Below are 19,804 nucleotides of genomic sequence, written 5' to 3'. Positions count from 1 at the left end.
TTTCTTCCACCTAAGCAGTTTTCTAAAAAACTGCGGCACACCGCCTGTCTCCGTATCTAGTTCCGATTAACGAACTGCTGACCCCAAGCAGAAGCAGTGTTGGGTCAGCACTGGTTCAAACTTGATTCGTATCCTACCGCATCCTCAGCAACACTTTACAAAACTGAAATTTTTTAGGCTAGCGCTAGCATGTGTACCTGTCCGTTGCTCCGATGCTCCTCCGATACGAAGATTCTTTCCTTTCTTGTGGAGCTCCACACAGCAGTCGTTTCTCTTAACATCCCTCTGCCATTCTTCAGGTCCCAGTTCAGGCGCCAACTGTTTCGGCCCGCCCGCGGTCCACAACACGAACGGTTCACTGAGAAAGGCAGTTCAGGCTGAAAGAGAGGAAACTAGACGGGGCAGAAGAAACAATGGAGTCTAGACAACATTCTGATCAAGACTCAATTTTATTAATTCCAGACACTCAGTTAATAAAGGAAGGGGGAGGGAACCCAATTTCCCGCCAAGTAACTCGGGGTCCAGTAGCAGGACGAACACGTGTGTGCCTCCAGACGGCAAAGGCAGGTTCCAGCAGTAGGTAGGCGTGGCAGGACGAATGAGCCGGTAGCTCCACCCTTGAGCAGGCAGGTTCCAGGCTGGGGGAAGGGAGGCCACAGTTCCCTTGTTCCCCCTCTCCCCATCCCCTTCCCCCCCTCTCCACGTTGTCATGGCCAGACTCTACTTCTCTACTCTCTCCCTCTCTCTGCCTCTACTACCATCTTAGTTCTCCTCCCCATGCCCTAAATAAACTCTATTCTATACTATATCGTCATGTGTGTGTGGCTGGTCCCTCAGGGGGAAGGGATGCCTTGGCATGGGCCCACCGAGGCACCCACACACACACCTCACCACACCCCCATAGAACATATTCTTAGACCTCTTTATCTTTTTATAACCACAACACGTACTATGATGCCTAGTTTTGTGCACTGCTAGGGAGAGAACCCAGTGCCTCTTGCATGACAAACGTGTTTTATCAACTTAGCTACAGACCAGCCCCACGTTAACACTTTTTTTTTTTTTTTGAGACAGGGTCTCAAACATAAGCAGAATTACATTTTATACATCCTGTATGTGCCTAGACACTAAGACATCCCTGAGAAATGACACCAAGATGGGCCTCTGACCTGCATACCTACATGCATATACATGCAACTCCATACATACATGAACATGCACACACACACACACACACACACAGAGAGAGAGAGAGAGACAGAGAGAGAGACAGAGAGACAGAGAGACAGAGAGACAGAGAGAGAGAGTTCTATTCAATTGTATAGAGAGACCATACTACCTACTTCGAACAACCATTAATCTTTTAGGTGATTTGTAACTGGAGATCTCTCACCAAGCAGATATCACAGAGATTCAGAAACAGTCAAAAGCAGGATCAAAAACAAAGCCCTCTTCTCACCCAAACCAGCTCTCTCTTCTACCCACTTTGTACCTCAAGCTGGTGAAGTAGCTTCAGCCAGCCCACTCAAGTCTAGTTGAGATTTAAGTCAGACCTTGGAATTTAATACCTGCCTGATATATTAATGACAGGACCCCTACAACTTGCGTACCAATTTTATTCAGCAGAAAGATGACGTGATTATTTCAAATCAGGATAAAGGACAGTATTCAAGTTTTGCTCCAACTCTTGCACACCAGCTGTGTCTTCCTGTGGTGCCCACTCCCTTCAGCCTTCCCGGTGGCCACTAGGGTGGGAGGTCAGGCAAGGCAGGGCTGCAAAGTCACCAGCAGGGTACACACATACCAGAAATGTAGCTTCCATTCTAGCACAACAAAGGCGATCCGTGTAACCACAGTAGAGTTGTGCTCCCCGAGGCTCAGTCTCAGAGGTTCAGCCATGAGTCTTGACCAGACTGGCCTGGAAAATGGCCACTGATGGTCAAGTCAGGTCAGGAAATGACCGGAGTGTCAACAAACTCTACTGTACACAGCTCTGGGGTCCCCTCGCTGCAGGGCGCAAACTCCAGCTCCAACACTGTGATGTTGTTTGGGGCTGAAGTGGTCAGGATGTTCCTTGGCACGAACAAGGTCATTTGTGGGCCCATTGTGGGCCAATATCGGCCGAGGTTAAAGCCATTGATCCATACTTGACCCTAGAGAGAGAGAGAGAGAGAGAGAGAGAGAGAGAGATTGTCAGCTGAGGATCACTAGTATCAGAGAGGCAAGAGATGCCTCATAGAGTCCAGCATCCCAGTATCCCCCAGCATCCCAGTATCCCCCAGCATCCCAGTATCCCATGTTAGGTGGTAGAGCTTCTTCCAAATACCAATTCCTGCCGCAGAAGAAATGAATTTGGAGCCTCAGATTCCAGAAGCTACAGACTTCAGTCTTGGGCCACACCTCACCACATTCTGAGATCCACCCTGGCTCCCAAGAACTGCCTGTCTGTACCCCCAACCCTCTCTGCTATGGCTGCCCACACCCTCCAGCAGGAGAGTCTTCCTTGCTCTCTGCCCCACAGAGGCAGGGCTCAGCCATGCTGCCTGATGTGCAATAAGCCCGCACACAGTCTAAGAACTGTTCCCCAAACAACCAGGGAAGAATGTGAGGGCATGTGCGGCAAGTGCTACAACCTCAGCATGTGAGAGGCTACGGTAGGAGGATCGGTCTGAGTTTGAAGGCAGCCTGGGCAATAGAGTGGGCGTAAGCCACAGGAGTGGGACAAGACGGGGATGGCAGCAGAGGCCTATGCAGGAGAGTGTCTACATTATTGTTGGGTGTGCAGTTCTTGTAGCTTTCCTCCGAGGGATGTGGGGAGAATGGCTTGGAAGACAAGATTTTCAGTCTTACAAGCTGTGGGGATGACTCCTGTGAGCAGGGACGCTGCTTCCGGAACAGACACACTCAGGATTCAAGGGGCGGCAGAACAGATGGAATAGTCTACTGGGGGTGGTGTGGGGTCACACATGCCAGAGGTAAACAGAAGATCTGGAAGAGGAGGGAAGGAATAGAGGGCGAGGGCAGAGGGGACAAGAAAGGAGAGAAGGAAGGAAAGAGAGTGGTCCTCGTGGTGATTCCTCCTGCTCATTTTAAAATGAACTATTAATTAATATTTGCACAGTCTTTCTGTACAGCAGAGACTAGCCTGAACTATCTAGTCCAGATAATCTCTGGATTATATATATAATAATAACCTCTGCCTCCGAAGTGCCGAGACTGCAGGGATAATAAAACTTCCCTTGGCTTTATTCCAGTCCACCTGGATTTCTTTCCTGGTTTCCCATCTTATTCTTGCCCGCCGCTAGCTGTCTGACCTCAGGCAGGTCTCCATTTAAGGTCCCCCCAACCGTGACCCCCCCCCCCCGTCCGCCCAGGGTCGATGGCAACACACAGAGTCTATATAGTTTGAGAACGGTCCCCAAAGCAACCCAAGATGGAAGCAAGGGTGAGTGGGGTGGGTGCTGTAATTTCAGCCCTTGGGAGCTATGGTAGGAGATCATTATGAACTATGTGCCTAGGGGGCACAGCACATTTTGGTGGTCAGCCCAGTGCCTGGTGCAAGGAATGGGGTGCAGATGGGCTGTGCTCCTGGTTTAGTGTGGGCACCACTTACCACTGAAACAAAAGCTCTAGGCGTTCAGTGCTCACAGAAGGAGGTCAGCGACTCAAAACTGCCTGTCTGTTGGACTAAGTCATTTAGAAAAGGGTGGCAGTTTCGAGGTTCTCAGAACTGCTTTAACTCTTGTTTTTACGCGGGATCTGTTATCTCTCTCCGTCCTAAAAGGCATAAACCATAATAGTTTCACCTGGGCTTTATCAGCCCCATCTCAGCCAGAATCCTGTTTTCACGATCTTGAGACCAGCTCCTGATTTCAGTTGCCCTGAATTAGTTTTGACTAATTTTTACCTATGTGCCAGTGTACATAAATAGGCTGGGAAGACGGCCCAGTGGGTAAGAGCCATGCCGCGCAAGCATGAGGACACAAGTTCAAGTCCCCAGCAACCACATAAACGAGCTGGGTGCTGTCTTTCCCATGCCTGCAATGCCAGTGTTGTGGGAGACTGAGACAGAGGACCACTGGAGTTTACTGGTCTCCAGCCCAGCTCCAGGTTCAGAAAGAGAGTCTGTCTCAAGGTGGTAAGGTGGAGAGCCAGAGCAGGACACTTCGATTCCTCTGACCTCCTCCCCTGTACACAGGAGCATAGCACACATGTACACGCACATACATGCACAAATAAGTGTATATATGCGTTATTGTTTTAAACATCATATGGCATTCAATGGTACGAATATACCAATTAGTTTGGGGGACAGGTTCTCTCTCTTTTTTTTTTTTTTTAAATATGTAGCCCAGGATGACCTCAAATTCATAATCCCTCTACTTTGGACTCTTGTACGCTGGGACTACAGGCATGTGCCAGCGTGCCTGACTGATATACATTGTTCCCTGCTCCCCGCCTTTTCTTCAGTGTTAGGGATTAAAGCGGGGCCTGTGCGTGCTCCCACGACACTACATTCCCTAGGAAAATATGCGGATGGCTACTCACTCCTTTGCTACTGAAAATGGGTACTCGGGAGTTTCTAGCTTTGCGTTCTTAATAACAGTGCTGTCAACAACATTTTAAAAAACCGTTTTTTTTTTTTGTTTTTGTTTTTTTTTTTTTTGTGGTTTTTCGAGACAGGGTTTCTCTGTGTAGCTCTGGCTGTCCTGGAACTCACTTTGTAGACCAGGCTGGCCTCGAACTCAGAAATCCGCCTGCCTCTGCCTCCCGAGTGCTGGGACTAAAGGCGTGCGCCACCACGCCCGGCTTAAAAAACCGTTTTAATTGTTTCTGTTTGTTTGTTTGTTTGTATTATTTCCACCAAGACAAGGTTTCTGTGTAGCCCTGGCTGTCCTGGAACTTTGCTGTAGACCAGGCTGGCCTCAGAGATCAATCAACCTACCTGCCTCTGCCTCTCAAGTGCTGGGATTAAAGCACCTCATTGGCCTTAGGGTAAGGTTTTAGTTCTTTGGTTTTGCTAGTAGCCCCAGCTGGCTTGGAACTTACTATATAGACTGCTGACCTTGAATTTGCAGTGCCTCTCCAGCCTCTGAGTCTGTAGTGCTAGGGTAATAAGTGTGGACCACCACACTCGGCTTCCAGTTAAAAGCTTTCAAGGCTTTCTTTAGTTTCATTTTTACTAACTTGCTTATCATTTATTTATTGAAACAGGGTTTCTCTACATAGCCCTGGCTATCGTGTTACAAAGAGAAACACTGCCTTGAAAAACTGAACTAAGTAACTAAATAAATTTAAAAATAAGTAAACTTTATGCTGAAAGAGTTGAGAGTATAGCTTAGTAAAGGACTCTTGCTTATTAGCACATTTGGCTAGTCTAGGCTACAGTGTGAAACCCTGCCACCAAAGACCAAAAAGAAAAATATATGCTGAAATTAATCTTGGTACATTATTCTTGGGAAAGCAAAAGGATATACTAATGAGGTGACTGCAGGGGCTTGGGGGTGTCCCATGGCAGTCCCAACTTCTACAGTCCATGTCAGAAGCCGACTATCTCTGACCATCATGACCCCAGCCCACACTTCTACTTTCTGCTATTAACACAGAGGTGACGGCAAAGCGGAAGTTCCTGTAGGGCCTGACCTACTTCTCAGTGAATGTGTGTCTGCCTTAACTTACCCTGACAAAGCCAATCTTCCTGGAATTTACAGTGAAGCTTGCTTTCTTTATTTTTTAAATTTATTTTTACTTCATGCACATTGGTGTTTTGCCTGTCTGTCTCTGTGAGGGCATCAGATCTTCTGGAACTAGTTATAGTGGTGAGCTGCCACGTGGTTGCTGGGAATTGAACCTGGATCCTCTGGAAGAGCAACCACTGAGCCATCTCTCCAGACCCTAGAGTTAAACTTTCAATACTGTCTTTTGCTTTGTTTGAGACAGGGTCTCAACAGACCAGGCTGGCCCGGAAAGCAGAACTCTCCCTGCCTCTGCCTTCCAAGTGCTGGGATTAAAAGCGTGCGCCACCATATCCACCCCTCAATACTGTTTTAAGATATTCAGATGTCTCTTTAAACATGAATATAGGTTGATCATGGTAGCACATCCCTTTAGTCCCAGCATACGGGAGGCAGAGGCAGGTAGATTTTTAAGTTCAAGATCAGCCTGGTCTACTTAGCAAGTTCTGGGACAGCCAGGGCAGCATAGTGAGGCCCTGTTTTAAAAACACAAAAACAGCGAGGTAATAGACTATACTAAAGGAAATATGGGTGCTCGGAGGGCTCAAATCGGAAAACGTGGAGGTCTGTCCTCAAGGTTCAAATGCTGTCACTCATAACTTGTCTACACTGTGCTGTGAGGTTGAAAGCTTGATTCTATAAGGTAAAATGGCAAGGAACATGCTCAAAGGTATGACTATAAGCAGATCCCCTGAAATAAGCAAAGGGGAGTGAACTTTTCTTCCCCTCCCAACCCCATGGCTATCTGCAGATGGTGTGACCCAGGTCTTAGTGTAAGAAACGAAGCAGCTCTGTGGTCTCCTGTATTTTAGGAAGTATTCTAGGATACCTTTCTATTTCCTAACAAATACCCAAGGCATTCAGCTCAGAGAAAGAAGAGGTCTGGAAGCTTTCAAATCCATAGGCAGGTTGCAAAAGTACCTCCCACCCTCTCTTTCTCTCTAACACACACACACACACACACACACACACACACACACACACACACACACAAGCTCGCATCAAACTTTAAAAGATGAAGAAATCCAAATGTGGTGTCTACATCTTTAATCTCAGCACTGGAGAGGCAGAGGCAGGTGGATTTCTGAGTTCGAGGACAGCCTGGTCTACAGAGTGAGTTCCAGGACAGCCAGGGCTACACAGAGAGACCCTATCTCGAAAAAACAAAAAACAAAAAACAAAACAAAAAACAAAACAAAAAAACAAAACAAAAAACAAAAAAAAATGAAGGTTAAAAAAAAAAAAAAAGAATAGCCAGGGCCCTGTCTCTAACCTTCCAATATGAAGAGGACAGGGCTGGAATGCGGCTCACCAGCCCGAGTACCTCTGTTCTTAGAGCGGATCTATGCTTTGTTCCCAGCACCCACACGGTAGCTCACAACTGCCTGTAACTCCAAGGGATCTGACACCCTCTTCTGGCCTCTGTGGGTCCTGCATGCAGGTGGTGTGCACACATATACCTATAAGCAGACAGACACTCATACACGTGAAATCTAAAAAGGCATGAAAGGTTGAGCAAAATGACTCACCTGAGAGCCAAGAAGTGAAAGAGAGCATAAAAGATCAGAAACAGAATCCCAGTGTCCTGTGATGAGGGCACATGCACACAAACATGTGAGTCATCATTGTGTGCCATTCATTCATTCATTCATTCATTCTGTCTCTCACACACATACACAGTAAAATAAGCTCTGTGTACTAAAAATTATAGCGAACCCACTTCACCTGGAGTTATTGCGCTTGCTGGGAGAAGCCCAATCACCTAGTTTCTGGGTTCACAGGGTTTGTGAGTGAAAACTATGAGTTAGACATAAAGAATGACTGTGTAGGGTTAGCACCATTGCAAGCTGACCCCTGCCCCACACTGTGGGAGTGGCTTGTAGGATGATAGACACCCACGGGCTTCTCAGTTTCCAGCTTAAAGCCAGTTAACACCCAGTCACACCCCGGTACGATAAGCAGCAGAGTCATAGTCTGCCAGTACTCGGCATTGGGAGTGACATCAGGGGTTTTCACCCTGTGCTTTGAGACAGGACTGCTCACTGGTACCTAGGGCTTGTTAGTTAGGACAGGCTAACAGGCCAGCACACTGCAGGACTCTGCCTCTCTCTGCTTCTCCAAGGATAAGACACCACCACCACCACCGTTTGTAGCTTTTTACAGCTGTGCTACGCTTAAATTTACACCCAGATGTCACACGTAGGGAACACTTTTACCTTATCATAAATCATTTAAAAATATTTATCTGGCTGGGTGGGGTGGCACATGCCCTGTAACCTAGTCGAGCCAGCCAAGGATCCATAGTGAGACCCTGCCTCACAAAACCAAATAAATAAACCTGAACAAAAATGATGTGTGTGTGTGTGTTCATGCATATCATGTACACTCAGGAGCCAGGCAGGTCAGACACAGCTGTGAGACACCAGGTAGGTGCTGGGAATCAAAGCTAGGCCCTCTGCAAGAGCAGAAAGTGCTCTTAACTGCTGAGCCATCTCTCCAGCCCCATTCTTTTATGATGCTCGCTCAGCACTCTTTTGAGTCAGAATCTCACGGGTTCCAGACAGGCCTTGATACGCATCTGGGGGGGATGACCTTGAACTTCTCCTGCATCTTCCTCTACCTCATGTGTATTTTTGGAGACAGGGTTTCTTTGTGCAGCCCTGGCTGTCTTAGACTCACCGTATAGACCAGGCTGGCTTTGAACTCACAGACATCTGCCTGCCTCTACTTCTTGAGTGCTAGGATTACACCACACACAGCTTGGCGTGATATTTTAATGAAAGAGTCATCCACACTCATTTCTCTTGGATGGAGATAAGCAGAAAACATGCTTTTGTCCCAGCACAGCAGGACGTGGCACACATGACCCACACGTTCTGACTGTCACCAAAGCCTGGCAAACACGCCTCCCTGAGAGTCTACAGTCAGTCGGTGCACAGTGCAGACAGGCACTGACCTGTATGGACAGAGCAGGCACGCCTGACCCCTGAAATCCCCCAAGCACGCTTGCTTCACCAGAAAGCCACATCCGACCAAAGAAAAACCAGAGCAATCAAAAGTGGTGCTTTTATCTCACGGACCGAATGTATCAAGTGATTTCACTCACGAGATCAAGTTAGTTCCTGGGTAACAAATGAAAAGAAAGCTAAGTGGCCCTGGGGGAAGGGGGGAGCTCTGAGGAGGAGGAAGACAAGGGTCAGCGAGTATAACCTAGTCTGAGAACTGCTCAGGCCTCAGTGTCACGTGGTCAAATCCTTTCTCTTCTCCCAAACCATCAGCTGAAGTGTTCCTCAGGACAGGGTGAGGCCCAGGAAGGGGTGACTTATCTGTGTTCATGGAGGGCATGCTGGGAGGCATTTGCTTGTTTGTACGTACGTATATGGAGACCAGAAGTTGGCTTTGAGTACCTCCCTCTGCTGCCTTATCATTATTGAATTTCATGGATATATTTTGCCTGGCTGGATCCAAGTCTGTGCATCATGTTCATGCCTGATGCCCACAGAGGTTTAGAAGAGGGTATCATATTTCCTGGGACTAGAACCCTGGTCCTCCAGAGCAGGGACTCTTCACCTCTGAGCCCGGGCCCCAGCCCTCTCCAGTACTCGTCACCCTCTTTTTGGAGGCAGACTGTCCCCACTGGACCTGAAGCTGTCTCACTGACTGTCCAGGAACCCTCAGGATTCTGTCTCTGTCTGTGCGGCCTCCTAGGTGCTGGGGCGAGCCGCCATGCCTGACTGGCTGGAGGTTCCCCAGGCTCTCCCGCATCGTAATGTCTCACCTTTCATTCTGTGCTCCCTGCAAGGCCGCTGGCCTCCTTATTTTTAAGGGCTAATGTCCTTACCAGCTTTTAAAGGTGTAACACAAGAGCTGCCAAAATCCTGTATCATTGTCCTGGTTAGATTTTTTTTTTGTAAACCTCACACAAGCCAGGGTCACCTGGGAAGGGGGAATCTCAATTGAGAAAATGCCTCCCTTGGACTGGCCCATAGCCAAGTCTGTGAAGTCATTTTCTTGGCTGATAATTGATGTGAATGGGGCTTAATCCATTGTGGGTGGGGCCATCCCTGGACAGGTGGTCCTGGGTTCTATCAGAAAGCAGGCTAAGTAAGCCCCGGGGAGCCCCTCCATGGTCTCTGCCTCAGTTCCTGCCTTCAGGTTCCTGCCTTGACTTCTCTCAGGGACAGACTATTACCTGGGAGTATATTGAAATAACCTCTTTCCTTTCCATGTTACTTTCGGTCATGAATTTTATTACAGCAATAAAAACCTAAGATGCCATTGTAAAGAAATGTAATTGGGACTCTCTGTAGAAGCCTATACTGTCCTATAAGGTGTGTGGACCTGTCTCTCCCCCTACCCCAACCCACCCCTAGCTGTCTACCTTTCTGTATAAGCCTTGGGGCTTACTGGATGCTTGAGGCTGGAGATGTACCTTGGTCTATGATGTTTTGTCCTCTGACTATGAGGTTCTGAGTTCGATCCCTAGAACCCACAAAAAAAGCCTGGTGTGTTGGTCCATGCTTTTAATGCCAGCACTGGGGAAGTGGACCCTAGTAGCTCTAAGGGATCCACTGGCCAGACAGCCTAGCTGAATCTGCAAGCCCCAGGTCCCAGTAAAAAACTTCCTAAGAAAACAAGGTGGGGCAGGCTAGCTGGCTCAGCAAATAAAGGGGCTTGCTGTGAAAGTCTCAAGATCTGAGTTTGATCCCTGGAATCCAAAGTGGAAGAAGGGAACTGATGCTAAAAAGTTGTCTGTGATTCCTGCGTTCACACACACACATACACACACACACACACACACACACACACACACACACACACACGTGTGCGCGCGCATGTTACCTGTCTGTGACTCCTGTGTCCACGTTCACACATGTCAGCTGTCTTGAGATTCTTATGACCACACTCATGCACACATCACCTGAGATTTCCCTGTCACGCTCATACACACACACACACACACACACACACACACACACACACGTCATCCACACAATGACAGTAATAATAAACCAAGTAAAATAAAGTCAAGCAAGCAAAACAGAAACAGGGTGGATGGCTCCTGCAGTGTTCATACAAGCAGGCCAGAGGTCAACCCAAGGTCTCCTGGAGCCCGGGCTGCCCTTGAACTTGCTATGACTTGAATCTAGGATCCCCCTCCCCACCTTCTGCTGCTGCTCAGTACCACTTCACCCAGTTTTATGTGGTACTGAGGACTGAGCCCAAGTATAGCAAACATGCATGGATACATACCTACATAGATATATACATACATGGACACATACATACATACATACATGGATACATACATTCATGGATATATACATGGATTCATACATATATACATGGATACATACATATATATACATGGATATATACATGCATACATACATACATGGACATACTCTATCAAGCCACACTCCGGTCTCTTTTGTCTTTGTAATTGTCACAATGCCTTGGGTGGCCAAGTCTAATCTAAGGCTGGGTAACCAAAGCCTGAGATTTTGTGCTAAACTGGAGTAACAAGAAGACATCCTGTGGCATGAGAACTGGGAGAAAGGCCTGGCTTGGGAGCCCACACAGACAAAGAAGAGCCAGCCGCCTCTGATGGCCACAGCGCCCTTCACCTTCTTGTCAGCAGGGGGAAAACCAAAGGTGACCTAGGAGGCAGAAAGTCCCCTGCTAGCTGCAGGGGGGGGGGGGGAGGAAGGGGGGAGGGGGGGAGAAAAGACCCAGGGGCACATCTGTTCTCAGCCCTGAGAGCCCCTGCTGAGAGAGAAAGGCTGGTGAACCACCAGCAGAGAAAGTGAGAAGAGGGGTTGGTTTTGGGGAAGAAGGCAGGCAGAATGGAGCCTTCCTTCTAGAGACCACTGGGCAGGAAGTGAGGACAGAACCTGACAGGAAGTCCAGGAAACAGGAGATCCAACTGACAGCAGGCAGAGAGGATGAGGTCCCAGGACAGGGGAGAGGAGGACCAGGCTTCCCAGGCAGGCAGAGCTTAGACATGGAGAACATGGTGGTGGGCAATGCACAACAGAGGCCTCACTGTGGTCGGTACATGACGAATCAGCCAAGAGGCCAAAGACGGTCACTTCCAGGGGGCGGGAAGGGACGGACGAGCGTCAAATGGACCAACGGGTCTAGAATTTTTGTTTGGTTTTGTTTTGTTTTGAGACAGTCTTTCCTGCAGCCCAGGGCAGCCTGGAACTACTGTAAGAATTAAATTGCTATGGTCCATTTACAGTATGAGGTTTGCTTAGAGTTACTCAGTCATGAACAAGCAGGGGGCACCCGTGGTGCCCCTCTCTCCCAAGATGGGCAGTTAGCACTGACCTCACAACTCTGAGAACCAGAAGACTACAGTTCCACCCAACAGTAACCTAGCAACAGCTTACATCATCATCATCATCTGCCGCCAGATGTGTGCCAGGCGTATAAGAAGACTGCTCACACCCCAGCTCTCTCTCTCCCCATCTTCTCTCTCTCTCTCTCTCTGTTTCTCTCTCTCTCTCTCTCTCTCTCTCTCTCTGTCCTCTTCTCTCCCCTCTCCTTTTCCTCTGCCCTCATAGCCCGGTTGCCCCATTTCTGGGGTCCCATTCCCTTCCCCCCATAATAAATCTTAACACTAAAAACAAAGAAGAAAGGAAGAAGAAGAAAAAGAAAGAAAGAAAAAGAAAAGAAAGCATTTTAACACCGGGCCTGATGGTGTGTACCTGGAGCAGAGTCAGGAGCACCAGAAGTTCAAGGTCATTCCTGGCTACTTAGCAAATTCAAGGCTAGCCTGGGCTACATGAAATCCTATGCAGACAAAAAATTGTTCCCTTCATAAGCAGCATATAAAAAGGCCCTGGGGATGGGGGATGACTCCATGGCTGAGGGTGCTTGCTAACAAGCTCAATGACCCGAGTTCGATCCCCAGGACCCACACACATGGTGGAGGAAGAAGGCTGATTCTCATGGCTCTGACCTCCACGTTTGCCTTGGCAGGTACATGAAAACACACATTTGAACACACACACACAAGTAAATGTAATAAAAATGAACAAATAGGTCCTAGTTCTTCCTGGAGGAAGCCAAGTGAGCTGCCATTCACTGAAGAAAGTTGTCAAGGAAAACGGGGCAGAGAAGGACACCTTCAAGCTGGACACTGGGTCCCTGAAGATCTGCCACAGTCTTGTTCCTGCACGAGTGACGCAGTAGGAAACCCTCCCCACATCACACAGCATCTTACCAGCAGCCTTCTGATTCCTTCTCAGTACTGAGAACCTTGAACCCAAAGGCTTTTCATGAAGATGCATACCTTGGACCACCCAGGAAACTGGATGAAGGTGTCCTGTGGCAGGTCTGGGATGCCCGAGGGGATGGAGAAGTTGCCCACGTAAAAGGTGGGGAGTATGAGGTCCGAAGAATTGGAGGTCGACCGTCTGTCAAGGTGACCCTCATCACTGGCCTCCCGGCTCCAGAGATGGTTGCGTACCATGGCCTCAGTGTCCAGTGGGAAGACCGTCCAGTTGGTGAGGACAGTGGAGTTGAGAGTCATGTTGGAAATCAAACCCTAGAAAAAGGAAACACAGAGCCATGAGCCAGAGGTGAAGCAGGGACTCATGGGAGTCACTGACCTCTGGGGAGACGCAGCAGGAAATGAGACTCTGCTGTGTGGACAGCAGGTGACACAGGTCCGGCTGGAGGCTCAGTCCAATCTACTGTCTTGGCAGGAATGAAGATATTCCTTCCATCTGTCTGTCTGTCTGTTTTGTTTTTTTTCAAGACAGAATTTCTCTGTGTAGCTCTGGTTGTGCTGGAATTCGTTCTATAGACTACACTGGTCTCAAACCAACAGAAATCCGCCTGCCTCTGCCTCCCAAGTGCTGAGATTTAAGGAGTGTGCTGCTACCACCTGGCTCTTTATTTAAGGTTTTTTTTTTTTTTTTTGGTTTTTCGAGACAGGGTTTCTCCGTGTAGCCCTGGCTGTCCTGGAACTCACTTTGTAGACCAGGCTGGCCTCAAACTCAGAAATCCACCTGCCTCTGCCTCCCGAGTGCTGGGACTAAAGGCGTGCATCACCATGCCTGGCTTTATTTAAGTTTAAAAAAAATTATTTTTATTTGTGGCATAAGATCTTGTGTGGTGTGTGTGTGTGTGTGTGTGTGTGTGTGTGTGTGTGTGTGTGGTGTGAGTGTGTGTGTATGTGTGTTTATGTGTGTGTGTGGTGTGTGTGTACATGCATGTGGGTACCATGCCAAGAGAGCACCTTTTCCCATGAGACACCCTGGAGCTGGAGTTACAGGCAGTTATGAGCTGCTCCATGTGGGTCTTTGCATCTAAGCTTGGATCTTCTACCAGTGTGCTAAACCCCTAGCCACCCTTCCAGCCCAGAATGAAGAAATTCTAAAGAGACACTTATCCCCCCCCCCCCCCGAGTTGGCTGGCAGACTGTTGAGTCAATGGAACCTACGGAAATGGAATTTCCCTAGAAATCTCATGCTAGGAAAAAGAAAGGCCAGACAAAGTCTGGTATCATCCCGAGCCAGCCTGAGAGCTTGTCTCTCAGGAAGAGCTGGCACTGAGTGCTGACATCCTCAGAGCACCGGCTGCAGAGACTGGAGCTGGGACACATCTTTACCAGGATTACTAGAGTGTCTCTCTCTAGCCATCCATTTAAACCTGATCCCCATGTCAGGATCCTGAGGACGGACTGGGGTGGGGTGGAGTAAGATGGGGTGATACAGGATTCACTTACTTCTCCTCCTAGAGTGGCCACATGGGTGGCTCTTCCTGCCTTTCAGTGGCCCGTCTCTGGATCTGCCTGACCCTAACAACTCCCGCAACGGCAACTCTTTGGAACGAGGTACACGGCCCTCTGCGCCAGCTTCACCACAAATCACCACAAAGTCACCCTAGTGTCTGGGCTACAGGAAGTGGGTGCCTCTGAGGGAGCGCTCTAGCTTGAACCCCACTGACTTCAGAATTTGCTAGAATGAAGAAGAAAAGCAAAGAATAACCAGGGAGGGGAGGAGGAGGGAGTAGGGAGATCTAGGGATATTCATCCTATGCAGATGGAGGGGTTTTCGGGGTGGCCTCTGCCCCTCACACCAACCAAGGAGCAAGCCTTGATCCAGAGTGGCCGAGTGTCTGCCCAGCTGAGGACCATGTGTGTGGACATCTGTGGGATTGAGCAAAGGCTCTAAGGGAAGGATGAGATGACAATGGACATCTGTGGGATTGAGCAAAGGCTCTAAGGGAAGGATGAGATGACAATGGACCCCAGGATTGGTTGAAAATTTCTCCTGTTTGACCTGCAGGGGCCAGGGGCTGAGGCAGCCCTGACTACAGTCGTCACACAGAAACTTAGGGTCGTGATGTATCTAACTTCTTTCTGTTGTTATCGAGAGAAGGATCCGTGTGTTCCACACGATTTTGGAACTCACTATGTAGCCGAGGCTAGCCTTGAGCTCTAAAATCTTCCTGGTTCAAGCATTGGACTGTAGGTTGCCTCTGGCAACTCAGCTAAGTTCTCACTACGGCTTTTTTATTTGTTCGTTGAGAGAAGGAACTTGCTGTGTAGCCCAGACCTCACAGGGGCGGGGATTACTGGTGTAGGTATGTGTGTGTGCTTGTGCATGTATGTGTGTGTGCCCAAGCCTCACCGATTCTTTACTTTCTATGTAAGGAGCTTTCCCACTCAGCGAGTCCTGGACTTTAAAAAGACACTCTCTGATACCAGGTCTCAACTGTCTGTTTACTGATCCGGCCAGTATGAAGTGCCTAGACATAGGGACCACACCACAGGATCCTACTCACCCAGGGAGTCAATGTGACCAACCACAGTCAGCCAGGAAGGTCAGTGACTGCAGCTGGAACACAAGGGTGGGGAAATACGTTTATATGGAGGCAAGTGTAAGCAGTGTGTCACACTGGCTTTGCTGCTGCCCATAAGAGGATCAGGAAGGGGCTAGGGAAATGGATCAGTGGGTGAAGGGCTTGCTACGTAAGAGTGAGACCTGGAGCTTGGATCCTCAGCTCCTACATCAATGCTGGATAGGCATGACAGCCCGGCCTGTGATCCCAGTACACAAGAGGAGGAACGGGGAATTCCCCAGGGCAAGTTGGCTATGAGAGCTCCAGGCTCACTTGGGACCCTGCCTTGATAGAAGGTGGAGATCGCTTGAGGGAGAAGTCAGTTGTCAACCCTGGCCCTTTATACTCATGGCAGGCATGTGCATATGTGCTTGAACACACATGCATGCCCGTACATACACAAACAAACATACACATACTTACATATGAATACACAAACATACATGTTACAAAAATAGAAACGGGATCACGATCCGATGCTTGGCAGTGCCTTGGGCTCTCTCTCCAGGGAAGCACCTTGGGAAGGCTACAGAACCAAAACAAATGTTTCTTGAATTGGGTGTGGAGGTTGGCCCTGTAAACTCAGAATCTGCATTGTTGTGAGTTCTAAACCAGCCTTGGCTACAAAGTAAGACCTGTCTCAAAAAACAAAAAGTTTCCAGGCTGGGGAGTCAGCTCAGTAGGACTCGCCTAGTGCCCTCGTTTGTGCCCCAGCACCACATGACCTAGGTGCAGTGGAACATGCCTGTAAGCCCAGCACTTGGAAGGTCGAGGCAGGAAGCTCAGGAGTTCAAGGACATCCCTGCCTGCCTACACAGTGAGTCTCAACCCAGCCTGGGCTATGAGTTTTTTTTTTTTTTCTTTCTTTCTTAAACACGTTAAACTAAACAGAAACCCAGATTAACAATGTAAGCTTTCTTAATGATCTAGAAATACTGGTTAGAATACCACACTGGGACTGGACAGAGACGAAGTAACTGGCGGCGGCAGGATGGCAGCCAAGGGGCTTTCTATAACACAGCTTTGTTGCAGCCACCGGTCCAAGCCTGCTCAGCAGAGCCCACCACATGCCTCAGGTACCGAGGAGGGAGAGCCCCGGACGAGCTGGGTGGGTTTTCAAAGCAGAGGAAGGGCACGGTGGAGTGGCTTCCGTTTCTCCCCACAGGATGACTGAGCTCAAGCACAAGGGAAGTGTTCTGTTTGCAAAGCTCAAGGTTCTCGTGGGCAGGGAGGAAAAGAGCCCCTCAAAGAAAGTCATCTTCTAGGCTGCAAAACAAAGCAGGGGGCTTCGCTCCTCAGGCTCAGCGAAGTGTGCAGGCCTTGAAAGGGAGCGGCTGTGATGTGTGACAGCTGGTCTGTGGTCACTGGTCAGAATGAATACATACACACATACATATACATCCATCCCCAATCTTAACTATTATACTTAAGTATCAATATAGTTATTGATATATAATATATTATATAATATATATATAGCATATATAATTATCGGTACTTAAGGGCTGGAGAATGTGACTCGGCTGGCAGGCTCTGGATTCAATCTCCAGCACTGCATAAACAGGATGGTGGCAGACATTGCGATCCCAGCACCTGGGAGGTGGAGGCTCAAGGATCGAAAATTCAAAGTCATGGTGAGTTCAAGGCTAGCCTAGACTACTTGAGACTGCCTTAAACAACAACAACGAGGATAAACAGATTTAAAAAGTTAAGGTGTAGATTTAATATGGTGGTGCATGCCTTTAATCCCAGCACCTGGAACACAAGAGGCAGGTGGATCTCTGAGTTTGAGGCCAGCCTGCCTGGTCTACATAGGGAATTCCAGGACAGCTAGGGCTACACAGGGAGACCTCGTGTCAAAAAAAAAAAAAAAGGATATATACATACATATACATACACACTACACATAAAATAAACTGCATTCCTTGGTAGAAATAGAAAGTAAAGATTTTTTTCTGTATAAATGGAAGCGGGAAGCAGAGACAGATGTGTGAGTGTTTCAGGCACAGGCCCATCCCTCCTCCGAGTGTCCTACCTTGAAGTCATTGATGAATCTGCCATAGTTGACACGCCCCATGTTCTCCACCATAATGTCCAGCGTGGCTCCAGCCTTCCCCCGTATGTTCAGAGTCGTCATAAGGTTTCGATCAAGGATTCCTTGGGGGACCTGTGGGTTAAAGCCGAGGCTGAATGGAGGGTGAGATCAGAGAAAAGGAGCCGTGTGCACAGCTCATCTGTCCCCTTTCCTGCCCCGAAGTGTCATCAGGTTTACAGGGAGAGTCTGGATGTGCTCAGGACAAGTTCCCACAATCCCTGTCTTCCCCAATGAGGAGGATGGCTGTACACAGCTCAGGGGCCACCTCTGCTGGGAATGTGTTATAATGACTGAGACGCCTTTCTAGGAACAAGGTCCTGTGATACAGCCCAGGATGGCCTTGAACTTGAAACCTTCCTGATTCCACCTTATAAATGCTAAGATTACAAGTGTGGACCAACATGCTTGGCTCAGGCATTTTATTGATTGATATATACGTGTGTGTGTGTGTATGTACATATGTATATATATATAACATTATTAGTATCTATCTATATATCTCTATCTCTATATATCATTGTTTTGTTTTTGTTTTTCGAGACAGGGTTTCTCTGTGTAGCCCTGGCTGTCCTGGAACTCACTTTGTAGACCAGGCTGGCCTCGAACTCAGAAATCCGCCTGCCTCTGCTTCCCAAGTGCTGGAATTAAAGGCCACTGCCTGGCTATATTACATTGTTAAGAGTGTGTGTGTGTGTGTGTGTGTGTGTGTGTGTGTGTGCGCGCGTGCGCGCGCGCGCACGCACGTATGCCATGGTGAGGACAACTTGAGGAAGTCAGTTCTTTCCTTCTACCATGAGGGCCTGCCTGGAACTTCTAATTCTCCTGCCTCACATCCCACGTGCCCAGCTTACAGGTGTGGCCCCCACACTTCTATTTTTAAAGGAGCAGGACAGACAAGACATTCTAGCGTCCCTGTGAGAAGGATCACTGCATCTCCTCACAGCTTCCTGCCTTGGCACAGTTAGGTGCATGGAAACAGCCTTTTTTTTTTTTTAAAAGATTTATTTATTTATTATATGTAAGTACACTGTAGCTGTCTTCAGACACACCAGAAGAGGGCGCCAGATCTCGTTACAGATGGTTGTGAGCCACCATGTGGTTGCTGGGATTTGAACTCTGGACCTTTGGAAGAGCAGTCGGGTGCTCTTACCCACTGAGCCATCTCACCAGCCCCCCGGGAAACAGCCTTTAAACACGTAGAGAGTACAGATAAAATCAGGGAACAGATAAAATCGGCGAGAGGTGGAGTCAGCGCACCTCAATTGCTAGGGTACATCAGTCACAGAGATTATGTAACAAAGTGAGGGAAAACAACAGGGATTTTCTCAGCAAGACATTGCTAACCATTCATTCATTTATTCATTCATTCATTCATTCATTCACACCACCACACCCACACCAAGTTGAGGCCAGAACCAGGGCTCTGTTACAGAGCTCAATCTCCAACCCTATTTTTAATGTTTTTTTTTTTTTAATTTATTTGTGACTTTATATTTTATTACTTTTTTTTTCTGAGATCCATTTTGTTTTTTTAAATTAAAATTTTTTTAAAATTTATTAGGTATTTTCTTCATTTACATTTCCAATACCATCCCAAAAGTCCCCCAGGCCCTCCCCCCACCCCCTATTTTTTTTTGTAATGATTAGGTAATCTTTCAGAATTTTATTCTAAGATTATTCAAGTATTTTTAACGTTTTAAAAGGTTACTTTTAGACTGGCTACACTCACCATAAGTCACCAGGACACAACTAAGGAAGGCTGGGTAATGGTAGGCACAGTGTCACCTCTCAGGGGCTTGTACCTACTGAAATGAAATCTGCTGGTTATAAAAGAAAGCCCTCCCCCCTTATTGTGTGTGTGTGTGTGTTCAGGTGAAAGTATGCATGTGTGCGTGTGTAGAGACCACTGGGACAGGATTGGTTGTCATCCCTCAGAAATGGGCCATCTTCCTTTCTGACATAAGATCTCTGGCCCTCTTGGAGGAGGCTCGGCTGGCTGGCCAGGCTCCCAAAGGATCCTCCTGTCCCTGCCTCCCCAGCACTGAGATTACAGCTGCACACAGTCACACGTGGATTTTTTTCGTCTTATTCTTTTACGTATTTTATGTGTGAGTGT

General features: G+C 48.1%; 1 protein-coding gene across 1 annotated transcript in view; it reads right to left on the bottom strand.

Moving 5' to 3' along the window:
* Positions 1 to 1,602: 1,602 nt before the first annotated feature.
* Glb1 (galactosidase beta 1) overlaps positions 1,603 to 19,804 on the bottom strand; it is a 71,780-nt gene continuing 53,578 nt past the window's right edge. Inside the window, exons 14-16 of the mRNA XM_021172646.2 lie at positions 17,629 to 17,760; positions 13,036 to 13,290; positions 1,603 to 2,153 (exon numbers count right to left, since the gene is read on the bottom strand). Of these exons, the coding sequence (XP_021028305.1) occupies positions 1,950 to 2,153; positions 13,036 to 13,290; positions 17,629 to 17,760 (591 nt within the window). The 3' untranslated portion in view covers positions 1,603 to 1,949. The remainder of the gene's footprint in view (positions 2,154 to 13,035; positions 13,291 to 17,628; positions 17,761 to 19,804) is intronic.

The sequence above is a fragment of the Mus caroli genome, unplaced genomic scaffold (genome assembly GCF_978045245.1).
Source record: "Mus caroli unplaced genomic scaffold, Mus_caroli_1 scaffold_11, whole genome shotgun sequence".
Lineage (NCBI taxonomy): Eukaryota > Metazoa > Chordata > Mammalia > Rodentia > Muridae > Mus > Mus caroli.
Note: the sequence above shows the minus strand (reverse complement) of the source record. Positions and strands in the feature narration are given on the sequence as shown.